This window comes from Monomorium pharaonis, chromosome 1 (genome assembly GCF_013373865.1).
Source record: "Monomorium pharaonis isolate MP-MQ-018 chromosome 1, ASM1337386v2, whole genome shotgun sequence".
Taxonomy (NCBI): Eukaryota; Metazoa; Arthropoda; class Insecta; order Hymenoptera; family Formicidae; genus Monomorium; species Monomorium pharaonis.
Window position 1 is genome coordinate 32,941,296 of NC_050467.1, and position 14,184 is coordinate 32,955,479.

General features: G+C 27.1%; 1 protein-coding gene and 1 long non-coding RNA gene across 2 annotated transcripts; both read left to right on the plus strand.

The window, feature by feature from the left end:
* The first annotated feature begins 2,462 nt into the window (after positions 1-2,462).
* Positions 2,463-6,516, plus strand: LOC114255061. Its single transcript, XM_036287633.1, has 2 exons — positions 2,463-3,112; positions 4,215-6,516. The coding sequence occupies exon 2, from the start codon at positions 4,223-4,225 to the stop codon at positions 6,062-6,064; it is 1,842 nt and encodes a 613-aa protein (XP_036143526.1). The 5' UTR covers positions 2,463-3,112; positions 4,215-4,222; the 3' UTR covers positions 6,065-6,516.
* Positions 6,517-6,576: 60 nt separating this feature from the next.
* On the plus strand, positions 6,577-9,336 carry LOC118645859. Its single transcript, XR_004963487.1, has 5 exons — positions 6,577-6,785; positions 7,412-7,568; positions 7,941-8,065; positions 8,182-8,780; positions 8,872-9,336. It is a non-coding gene; the product is annotated as an uncharacterized LOC118645859 (long non-coding RNA).
* The last annotated feature ends 4,848 nt before the right edge of the window (positions 9,337-14,184 follow it).

Here is a 14,184-nt window from a genome sequence, read left to right on the forward strand (position 1 = left end):
TTATGTAACAAATAAAGTTACAAGTTATTATTTTTAAATAAATAACGCATAATATGGTAACGACTTGATTGTTAAAAGTGACTATTCCAAACATAGTCTTTCCATTAATACTGTGGAAAGTTGTAATATCATTATCAAATTGTTATTATAAAAAAGTAACGGTAACAGTAACGGCGTTACTTAATTTTAACTCGTTACTTTCCATTTCTATTAATAATATCTCTCTTACCAACACTATGACCCAAAATCAGAGGAGATTTATGCTGCGATGTGTTTACTGTACGAGTTATACAAGGAGTAGAAGCGTTACTATCAATTTGATTTCCTGCGCCTCTCTCTAGAAAAAATGTAATTTATGTGAAAGATAAAAATATATAAAGTAGAACTCTTTTCTGTAATTTAGATTTTTTATTTAAAAAATGCATAAACAATTTTTTTATTAGATTTTGTGAATTATGTATCTGTACATTTTTTATATTTTCAATTATTAATTATCTTCATTAATTATCTTTTTATTGTTAATTATCTTTTATGAATATTGTCCTGGTTAGTAAAATCAGAATTTTCAATATCTACCTTTTTTGTATATGTAATAAAGAAATGTATGCATAAATACATTAACAACGTAAATATTAACAATATTATAAAACTTTTTTTTATAATGTAATATAATGGCGCGTATTTATAATGTAATATAATGGCGCGTATTTATTGAACGTCTTAAAAAAAATTAAAAAATATTAATTTTTAAATTTCTTTTTAAGATGTTCAATAAATACGTGCCATTATATTACAATAAATATACGCTATTAAATTTTGCAAATAATATATGTAAACATAATACTATACATATATGATTACCACATTGTTCATTTCTTTCAATTTCTTCAATACGAGGATATATTGCATCATCTGATGATGATATTTCTATCTCGGAAGACATTTCTTCACTTTCAACTCTTTTATGACGTCTTCTTTTATTTTTCTTATTCCTACTCTTGTGTTTTAAATTTTCGTTATTGGAAGAAAGATTATTTGTGCTCTTCGCTTTATTAGCTTTCTTTTGTGCTGTTTTATAATCATCTGTAAAAATATAATCATATATATAAATAATTCATAATACACAATTAAAATTACATATTATATATTATCGTAAAAATATTCTTATATTTTTTTCAAAATAAAAAAATTATATATGAATTAAAAATTTTACTTTATATATATATATATATATATATTTAAAAACTGAGAATGCAAATAAGAATTTTTTACATTGAAACATAAGAATAAATATATTTGTAAAGATGTTGAATACATTATAGTTATATTTTATTAATATAATTTGATGTACCAAAAGATTATAACGTATTTATATATATATAGGCATATAAGAACTGAACTACTTTACCATAACGGCCCAAAATACTAGCTTGATGTAATGTCCAACTTGCTTCAGGAGATCGCTTCTTTTTAATCAAATCTCTTATGAGAGAAACATTCTTTGCAATATTTTCTGGAGGCCAATAACATTTTGATTCATTCTGAACATACCATGTATCTGGTACAGCTTCCACAGTATCCTCAGCATCAAATTTCACAACAAACCAAGTCATCTTGGTTATCTTACAAGTAAACAACAAATATTTTAATGTGCATTAAATAAATTTATAAACTTTAACAATCTAATATTAATTTTAGCAATTCCATATAACATAAAAATTACAACTATTAATATTAATAATAATAGCAATGTTCATTATAGTGTTACGTGTTCAAAATCTTGATAAAATTAGTAAAAATAATTAAGAATTTATATATGTAGCAATAAAAATGAAATAAATTTTTTGTAGCATAATAGTTACTAATTTTTTTTTAATAAACTTGATATTTCCTTTTTTGCAGATGAGTCATTTTTCCTTCTTACATATTAAATAACAAATAAAAATGACAAACATAGTTTTGAATAAAAATTATTTTTCTTGGTACGTTGATATATCATTATTAAGTATAGAGTTTTTACAAAATGCAAAATTTAGCGAAGTTACTTATTGCTCGTGGTTTAATTAACGTAATTTATATAATTATCATTAACATTCTTATGAAACTTTATTTTGTTAACCTCATTGTCATGTGCAATGTTTTAAAAAATGCAATCATTATTTATACCTATGTTACCAGAATCGTAAGATGACTTCGAATTATTACTAATTCTGCTAGAAATCGATTAATTTGATTTGTAAGCTTTATCTTGTTTCTCGTTTCAAGCTCGTGTATGACCGTGGCCGCCGTACAGAACAAACTTTATAGAACATTTTATGGGTCAAATGTAAAAAAAAACCATAGAACGTTCTAAAAATATCGTGTTCTGTATGGGCGAAATTTATAGGTTAAAATATTAATACAAATTATATAAGTAAATAAAATTATGGAATACTATATTATACATGTATAATATATTTACCTTAGAAAAGAACAATTCAGAAGAAATTACTGTGAATCTACAATATATAGAATATTGAAATACACTTAACACCAGGATAAAAACGTTACGTATGATACGTAAGCGAGAAGACAAGGGAAAACCGTTAAAAATAATCGATATTAAAGCTTCTGTTTCTGTCTCTGCTCACTTTGCCTGTACACATTACATGTGAAAGAGATGTATACGTATGCATTCGTGTGCTGGCGCGTGCCCATGTAATGCAGCGAAAAGTTGAGCACGTGACGCACACGCGGCACACGTACACAACACAGAGCTATTCCTCATGTGCACAGGCAGCATGCAGAGAGCAGTAGAGAGTGCAGATACTTAGATGGCCTGTTCTTTTTCTCTGCACTGCTGCAGTGATACAACAAGTTAGAATGAGAAAAAATATATTTGTCTCACTTTAATTTATTGCACCAGTTCAGTGCAGCTAAAAAGAACAGGCCAAGAGTCTAGAATTGGCATACCTTGCCTGCATTTCTTAAGGCGTAACGCAGAATGCGTAATGAATAGAGGTTTTAATATCGATGAACTGTATCATGCGTAACATTTTTATCCAGGTGTTAAGTATTTCAATATTTTATATATTGTAGATCTACAGTAATTTCTGAATTGTTCTTTTCTAGAGTAAGTAATTGTTTTTAACCTTTATATATTGTTCTGTGGAAAAACTGGTGGCGTTGCACACGAACACGCACACCGCGGTTTCGCGTAAGGTCCTTGGTTAAAGGTCTATAGTTAATAAGATTAATACAATATTAATATTATATCACAGTTTATTATATATTCACAAGACGCGAATTATACATGTATCGCGTTATTATGCAATCCGGTGTATAGTTTATTAATGTTTGAGGACCACCGTATCCTACATTGTACGTTTCAAGTTCGAAGTCTCTACGTATAATTATTCGCATTCGCGTACAAGATCGAGAACTGATGTCTACGCGCAACGACGCATCTACTCAGACTGCTCGAGAGCCTGACGAGATCTTCCTTGGCGACAACCCCTTCTACTTGGTATAATTTTTCCGCATTGCGATTCGATGATGAACCGCGAATTAACGTGCTTTGATTTGAAGAAGGGCGCCGTATGGACCAATAAGCGATTTGGGTGATGGTCTTAGCGGGGACGGGAGAAGAGTGTTTCCGCGAACACGTTTCTTCATGTTTTCTCGCGTACCGCCAGGAAGTCTTCGACGTAGATACGGTGGGACAAGCAAATTTACGATCTGCATTGTCCTGTGACACCTGTCACATAATTTAGGTTATTTATCGGTGTTTTTTGGACGGATCGGGGGGCACCACCCGGATCCGCTGCGTGACATACGCTTGGGGTCCGTAGACCTGCGTCTTAATTGTATCGAATATGCGTGCACGACTTCGCATCGGAACATATATTATTATATAGGAAAAAATTATGCAAAAATTACTTTACAAAAAATTGCATATTTTTGTGCAAGAATTTCTGTAGTTTTAATAGATTTTTGTACAAAGTTTTCGCTTTCGAAATTCTTTTGCTGAAAATTTTACAAAACATTCTACAGAAAAATTCTGAAGGCAAAAATTTTGTACAAAAATCTGTAAAAACTAGAGAATATCATACATAATAATATGCAATTTTTTGTACAGTAATTTTTGCATAATTTTTTCCTACAGGATACATTATAATATACACGTCATTTTAGTTTTATTTAATTAAATAATTTCTATTAATATTTTTAACTAGTTTTCACCATGGCCATGCACGGATTTGAAACAAAAAACAGGATGAAGTTTTGTAGAAAGCTTACGAATAAAGTACATCGATCCCTAGCACTAATTAATAATGATTCCAAGTCATCTTGTGATTCTTATGATATTGATATAAATAATGATTCCAAGTCATCTTGTGATTCATATAACATTGATGTAAATAAGAATGATTTTAAGTCATCTTGTGATTTTCATAACATTGATATAAACAATGATAACATTATTCAAAACATTGAATATGATAAGAATAACGATAATGTAATGTTGCATAAAAATTCATGTGGCATTAATAATAATTACGTAAATGTTAATTCAACAACGGGCAATGAGTTATTTCATAACATGAATAATATTGATACATTATTACATAATGTTACACGGGAGAGAAATGATGTACCATTATCTATGAAACTAGCCAAATGGGCCATAGAGGATAATATACCATTATCATCGTTAAGAAAAATACTTTCTATTATACGAGAAATACCCGGATGTAATGATATACCAAAAGATCCAAGGACACTTTTGAAAACACCTACAAATGTAGTAGTAACACCTCTAGGAAATGGAACATATTATTATTTTGGTATTGAGAAAACATTAAATTTATTTTGTATAAATCATAAAATCAGCATAGAACAAAATGAAGAGTTTTTATTAGCTGTCAATATTGATGGTTTGCCTTTGAGCAAAAGTACTAATAGTACATTTTGGCCTATTTTATGCTCTATAAAATCAATAAAAATTCTTATGAAACAAGTATTTTTAATTGCCTTATATCATGGTCCGGAAAAGCCAAAGTCTATTGATGATTATTTCAGAGATTTTGTTAACGAATGTATTCATTTATCAAATAATGGAATATTAATCAATTCTTGTAGATATAACTTCCGAGTTTTAATGTTAATTTGCGATTCACCTGCAAAATCATTTGCTTTATCCATTAAACATCACACAGGATATTTTTCATGTACAAAATGTGATCAAGAAGGTGACATGTTTAATAATGTAATGTGTTTTACTGAGACTAAATATTTTAATAAGAGAACTGATACTTCTTTTAGAACTAATGCTCAACAAGATCATCACACTGGTAGAAGCATGTTGTTAGATATTCCAAATTTTAATTTAATAGATAACGTACCAATAGACTATATGCACTGTCTCTTGTTAGGTGCTATGAAAAGACTTCTTTGTCACAAACGATATGGGTGGATTTATGGCAAACCACATTATAAATTACGAGCTCGCGACGTTAATAAAATTTCAGAAAACCTTTCAAAAATAAAGAAATTTATTCCTCATGAATTTTCTAGAAAGACGCGTTCAATAATTGAATGTAAAAGATATAAAGCTACGGAATTTAGATTTTTTGTATTGTATGCTGGTCCTATAGTTCTAAAAGATATATTATCGCCTAAAATCTATAATCATTTTATTACATTAAGTCTTGCAAGTTCCATAATGATAAGTGAATATTATTCTAAATTTGAAAACTATATATCATATGCTCATAATTTAATGGAACATTTTATTTGTCAATCTATAAAAATTTATGGTCCAGATTTCGTATCACACAATATACATAACCTTTTACATTTAAGTGATTGTGTCAAGTTATATGGTTCACTCGATAATTTTAGCGCTTTTCCTTTCGAGAATTATATGCAGCAATTAAAGAAAAAAGTTCGTAAAACATCTCAACCTTTGCAACAAATTATACATCGTACAATTGAAGAAAGTAATATTACTGAATGTACTAATATCATAAAAAATGATTCTGTAAAATTATTAATAGAACATTTCATCAAGATGGACCATTGATAAATAATTGTAGATCTCCACAATACAAAAAGCTACAAACAGATAATTATTATTTAGATATTTCAAAAGTAGCCGATAGATTCGTAGAGTTAAAAAATAAAATAATTATAGAAATTAAAAATTTTGCATTTTGTGAAGACTCTATACACTTAATAGGATATCAATATAGCAAACAACAAAATTTTTATTCAAAACCATGTTTGTCATCTTTATTTGATATTTATTATATAAAAAAAGAAAATAACTCACTTGAAGTATGGAATATTAAGTTGATTAAAAGAAAATTAGTAGTATTACCTTACAAAAAAAAATTTGTCTCGTTTCCATTGCTACATATATAAATTTCTAATTATTTTTTCACATTTCATCAAGATTTAGACTACTTTGAACACTATAATGAACATTATTATTATTATTAATATTAATAGTTGGAATTTTTGATATTATATAAGGAATTGCTAAAATTAATACTCAACTGCTAAATATGTGTAATCTTATTTAAATCTCTGTTCAAATATCATTTGTTTATAAAATATCCAAGATGACTTGGCATTTCATAAAATTTAGTGCTGAGATTACAGTAAAATCTAACATGTGACATATTTTAAAAAATCCACACAATTATTGGCCACCTGAAGACATTGCAAAACGCATTATGAATTTTATAAAAAAGAAACGTTCTCCGCAAACTGATTGGAATATGAACCTGTACGTAATTGTGGTAAGATATATCAGAAAATATTTTCTCAAAAATGGTACTTTAGGATAAAATATTCTTTAAATATTTAAGCAATATGCGAAACATATATTTTATATTTTATAAAATTTTTATGGATATCTTCTTAATATTATACATAGGAAAAAATTATGCAAAAATTACTGTACAAAAAATTGCATATTTTTGTGCAGTAATTTTTGCATAATTTTTTCCTACGGGTACTTACATTTCTGATACCAATGGTATAAAAACAAATATGTACTTTTTCACTATTCTTAATTTTTTTTTCAAATGTGTAATTTTGAAATCAATTTATAAATGATTGTACATAGATCAAAATTTATTTCATTTTTTAATGTATATTCTACGTTTAATTAGTACAAAAACTTTAATTTATTTAACTTGTTTTTTTTTACAATTTCTTCATAAAAAAATACTATTGGACTAGAGGATTATCCGCCAAAGAACTACTAAAAACTGTTCGGACTAATAATTCCAATAATTTACAATAGTTTTTTTGGTGAATAGTCCAATAGTCCAATAATATTTTCCCATAAGGCTTATTATAAAATAACAGAAAAAAGCCAATACACCTAAAAATATAAACAATCTTTCTTTCAATAACGAAGAATTAAAACAGAAATATAGACGTAAGAAGAACAAAAAATGAAGCCATTACAAATCTAACAATGAATACGAGTTGTCTTCTGAAGCGGAAATATTTTCTTTGGATGTAATAGTAAAGCCATGACCCTGATGTTTCTATCAAAGCAACTAAATCAAGTGGTAAGCAAACAATTGGTTATATGACTGGTTATGTGTTTGATATTATATCTATAAAGCAAGAAGAGGTTTTATTTTATCAATAACTCATAATTTATGTTTATATTTATATATTTCCTATATCTTATTTCTTAGTGCATACATTATAATTATATGTACAGGAAAAAAATTTTTAATCTGTCAATTAACATTAATACCAAAGAGAATTAGTAATAAAATATAAAAACGTACAAATGTGATCTCAAAAATGATCTATTCTTTTTTTCATAAATTAATTGTATTTTTACTTTGTTTTTCTACATATGAAAAGCTGAAAAATTTGAGAAAAATGTCCAATTATGTATGAAAAATAATGTTCAACTTATTTTTTTAAAGGATTAACTTTTACTGACAAGGCTAATCAGCTAAAAGCTGCTTCTTCTGTTACTGTGTTTACAGTAAATTAATCTCAAATAGCACAAAACATTGTAAACCTGCTTCAATCCTTGAACAAAATAATGGTGAGACAAAATTTAGTATTTTATTATAGTATTCTGTATCATGCATAAATAAAGTGTATTATTATTAAAAAAAGTAAGTATTGCTACGTAATTAATAATCAATATTTCCTTTTCAGCATTTGAGAAACGAGTCCTGAGAAAATTACACCTTCTTTGTCTAAAAATTGATGACATCCCGGGAAAAGGAATTAGATCTATTGAAATATGACCATATCTGACTAGCAAATTGTCTCTACATTCAATCTGTAGGATGCGGAAAGAAACGGACAAATTAACGGTCATAGGTGATCTCTCTGGATATACCTGTAAATTAAATATATGAGAGTTTTTAGTGCTAAATAGCTTTCTATTGCCAATAATATTTATTAATAATTTTGTGCTCTTTGAACATCTAAGGTTTGCGGAAAACCCAATCTGATCTTGACAAAAATCTGTCTGCAACTACGTACACGATTCCAGTCTGTTTCTTTTCACATTTTGTACAAACTTAATGTAGAAACAAATTTAATTTGCAGATCTGGTTAATTATGGTCATGTTTCGGCAGATCTAATTTTTTTCCGGGATGTTTAAAGTTTTGAATGTTTTATTGAAAAGAATGAACTACAGTACTTACATTAATGTAATGAAGTTCTAGATACCATATTATTCCCAGTGAATGAAAATTTAGTAGTTCAATTAAGCAATTTGGTTAATCTTGAATATAAAATATTTTTGGTAAGACTTTTATAGCTCCATATATTTTTTATAATAAGAAGTGTTTCCACATCCTGTACAGGTTTAATGTAGAAACAAATTTAATTTGCAGATCTGACTAGTTATATATGGTCATGTTTCGGCAGATCTAATTTTTTTTCCGGGATGTTTGAAGTTTTGAATGTTTTATTGAAAAGAAATAAACTACAATACTTACCTGAATGTAATGAAGTTCTAGATACCATATTATTGGACAAAATAATAAGTGTACATGTGTGTAAAATCCACATATATTTTATTTTTTCAAACGTATAAACTTAAATTTATGACAATATATGGTTCCAAAGCATTTTACAAGCAAACATAAATTGTCATTGCAATCTTCATAAAATGTTGATGACATTTTTGTTCAATTTTTTAGCTTCCTGGCATATTATTTAAAATTATTTGTATTAATGTTTTCAAAATCTTTTAACTTTATACATATTTTTAACTTTAAGTCAACTTTTTCCGACGAACCTATAAATTATCTTTTTTACATACTTTTTTTTAATTATTTGCTACATTATTCCCAAAAATGCGTGCAGGTTGATGTCTATAATACGCAAATACATTAATGGATATACACCTTATATACCATAATGTATATTCGAATCATGTATATGAGATGTATATACATTTAACATTGTACGCCGTATATACATTCCAAATACATTAATGGATACACGGATTATATATCGTAATGTATATTTAAATCATGTATATGCGATGTATAAACATTTAACATTGTACGCTGTATATACATTTCAAACACATTAATGGATATACGCATTATATGCCATAATGTATATTCAAATCATGTATATGCGATGTATAAACATTTAACATTGTACGCTGTATATACATTTCAAATACATTAATGGATATACGCATTATATGCCATAATGTATATTTGAATCATGTATATGCGATGTATATACATTTAACATTGTACGCTGTATATACATTTCAAATACATTAATGGATATACGCCTCATATACCATAATGTATATTTGAATCATGTATATGAGATGTATATACATTTAATATTGTAGGCTGTATATACATTTCAAATACATTAATGGATATACGTATTACATACCATAATGTATATTCGAATCATGTATATGAGATGTATATACATTTAACATTGTACGCTGTATATACATTTCAAATACATTAATGGATATACGCCTCATATACCATAATGTATATTTGAATCATGTATATGAGATGTATATACATTTAATATTGTATGCTGTATATACATTTCAAATACATTAATGGATATACGTATTACATACCATAATGTATATTCGAATCATGTATATGAGATGTATATACATTTAATATTGTATGCTGTATATACATTTCAAATACATTAATGGATATACGTATTACATACCATAATGTATATTCGAATCATGTATATGAGATGTATATACATTTAATATTGTATGCTGTATATACATTTCAAATACATTAATGGATATACGTATTACATACCATAATGTATATTCGAATCGTGTATATGAGATGTACATACATTTAATATCGTATGCTGTATGTACGTATGAAATACATTAACAAATATACATATTATGTACCATAATGTATATTCAAATCGCGCATATAAAATATACATACATTTAATATCGTATGCTGTATGTACATATGAAATACATTAACGAATATACATATTATGTACCATAATGTATATTCAAATAGCGTATATGAGATGGATATACATTTAATGTCGTACGCTGTATATACATACGAAATACATTAATGAATATACATATTATGTACCATAATGTATATTCAAATAGCGTATATGAGATGGATATACATTTAATGTCGTACGCTGTATATACATACGAAATACATTAATGAATATACATATTATGTACCATAATGTATATTCAAATAGCGTATATGAGATGTATATACATATTACATACAGTATATTATTTTCACATTATGGACCAAAAATGCATATACATAGAATGTCTGATGTTATGTGGGTTTACTTTTGCATGCGCGTCAACACTCCTGTCGAACTGCCCCCCCCCCCCCCCACATGCAACGAATTAATCATTGTGGAAGAATTACGAGCTTTTTATAAACTTTTAAGCTGATATAATTGCAATTATTAAGCCCATCCCTTTAAACCTAAACCTAAACCTAAACCTAAACTTAAACCTAACTTAAACAACCTAACCTAACCTAACCCCTATAACCATTTCTGCTGTGACAAATGTTGGCAACAGATTCTGTTGCCAAAAAGGCGACAAATGAGAAACATATCTTGTTATTGCAAACACTATTAGCAGATATTCAGCAAATATTTAGCAACGTCTGTCATCAGAATACATGACAAAATAATAGTGAACTGCGAGCAGATTTATTGAAAGTATTGATAACAGATTGACGACAAACACCAAAGTGCAAACAATGTCAGCAAATTGCCTGTAGAAATGCAACAACATTTGTGTGTCAAAGTACGCGACAGATTGATACCAGAAATGCAGCAGATCTGTCGAAATGTCAAATTGGCAATAAAAAGTGCGGCACCGTCGATAGGCGGCTTACTTTCTCGGGAGTAAAATGCAGTCATCAACTCGCTACATAAAGACCACTCGCAGCGCGAAGGTAAGCAAAAATTATCTTCCTTCGCTGCGCCTGCAGAGGAGTCCGATATGGCGGAGGACCGCCACATTATACTTTTATGATACAGAACTGGTAGTATTTTCATTTTTTTTGAGTGAGATTTAACTACAAAGAAATTTAATAAAATTAATTGCACCTAGAATAGATGATATACCTGCGATATAAAGGGAGAAAATATATAGGTCAATTGAGGCCCCCCTATAGGAAATATTAGATGCTAAGGAGAGGGTTGGGTAAATTATTTAATCTGTTCCTACTGCTGAATTAATAAATCTTCCCAGGAGATTGCTTACATCGATTCTCAAATAAAATTATAACTGTGATGAAAGAAGAAATGAAAAGATTCAACAAATCTGTCGTCAATCTATCATCATTTATGAATACAGATCTGTTGCATATTTGGCGCAAATCTGCTGTGAGTTTACGTTGCAACATCTGTTCTCAATTTGCTGCATGAATTTGTCATTGTATTGCTAGTGACAGGTCTGCTCTGGTGTTACATTTATAACCCAATATGACGCTTGGGATGATAAGTTTACTATTCTAGAATTAATACATTTTTAAAATCACGTAGGTATTTATATATATCAAAATAAGTAAAACAACTAATAATTAGTGGCTTGTTATTTAATAATGAATCAGTCAGATGTTAATTTAAATTAAAATTTATCTGTCAAAATTGCAATGAAAAATGCAGTAGACCAACCATAAATAATATGTAATTAATTTTGCATACTTAATTGCTTTTTTAGAAAATTTATTACATGACATTTATTACATAAAGTAATTTTTTAATCAAAATATTTATTACATGACATTTAAACTTTTTAAAAATAAATATAACATTAACGAATATGTACTGGGATCATACATTTATAACATATTATCATTTTTTCCTAACATCATAAAAATATTTTTACCTATTCTCAAAATATTCTGTACATAATAAAAGAAACGTTTTCACACAGCAAAATATTTCACAGAGATGTTTTAAAGATATTCCATAAAATACGTCAAAATATCTGTTGCATAGCAACAGTCACTATCAAAATATTTTAATAAAAAATTATTCTAATTTTATCTTAAGCTTGAATTTTATTTATTCTAAAAAAATTTATTACATGACATTTATTACATAAAGTAATTTTTTTATCAAAATAAATATAACATTAATGAATATGTACTGGGATCATACATTTATAACATATTATCATTTTTTCCTAACATCATAAAAATATTTTTACTTATTCTCAAAATATTCTGTACATAATACAAAGAAGGTAAAAGGGACGTTTTCACACAGCAAAATATTTCACAGAAATGTTTTGAAGATATTCCATAAAGCAACAAAAACATTTTGAAAATATCTATATGTCAGAATAACTGTTGCATAACAACAGTCATCAAATTATTACATGACATTTAAACCTTTTAAAATAAATAATATAACATTAATGAATAAGTACTGGAATCATACATTTATAACATTATTTTTTCCTAAATCATAAAAATATTTTTACCTATTCTCAAAATATTCTGTACATTTTCACACAGCAAAATATTTTACAGAAATGTTTTGAAGATATTCCATAAAACAACAAAAATATCTTGAAGATATCTATATATCAGAATATCTGTTGCATAGCAACAGTCACTATCAAAATATTTTAAGAATGTTTCTAAACTCTTAATATCTCAATAAAAAATCATACTAATTTTATCTTAAACTTGAATTTTATTTATTCTAATCTTTAAATCTCATTCAAAATTATTTTAATATCTGATAACAAGATACTTTAAAATTGATTTAAAACTGTAAATACAAAGATGATTATTATATCTGAAATACATTTTATTATATAAGTTATACTTACAAACTTATAATAAAATATATCACAGAATATATTGAAAATTATCTATATCTATATCTATATGTCAAAATATATGTTACATTGCAACAATCACTATCAAGATATTTTAAGAATGTTTCTGAAATATCTGATTTACAATCACAAAGACAAGATATCTTAAAAATGATTCTGAAATATTTCCAAAATGATGAAAAGTCATATTATTTTGTATTTAGTATAATTTTAATTCTTATTTAAAATATGTTAAAGTTTATCTTAAGATACGTTCAAGAAATATTTTTTTACACACAATCATGATATCAAGTAATTTTATGAATAACTAATAATAAGATACCTTAAAATTGATTTAATTGTAAGTACAAAGATATTTGTACTTACAATTAAATTTATTAATTGATTATATCTCAAATGTATTTGTTGTATGGGGTATACAACCATTGACAAAATTATTAGGCACCTTTATTTCCTCTAATATTCTTGATACTGAATGAGCGTAAACTTTCTATTTATGTGTTGTTTTTATTTATATAACTGACCTTGCAAAATGTTTAAGCAAGTGAAATACAAAGTTTCTTAAAGACGTGACAATATATTTACAAAACTCTTTATCGTATTTCAACTTTGGTTAGTATAGACATGATTATTCCAATTTCATCATTACTTACTAAACTTCTTTGTCTAGTTATTGTTAAAAAATTTTCAAACTCTAAAAATATGAATTAAGTGAAGCAGAATGAGCTCAAATTCTTATGTTGCACTCCAAAGAACTCTTATAAAAAATGATAAAACTAAATGGCTTAAAATCCAAAAGATTTAAACCTGACAATTTTGTCAATGGCTATAT

Coding starts and splice junctions, on each gene's coding strand:
- LOC114255061 (XM_036287633.1), top strand. CDS start 4,223: ATGGCCATGCACGGATTTGAAACAAAAAACAGGATGAAGTTTTGTAGA.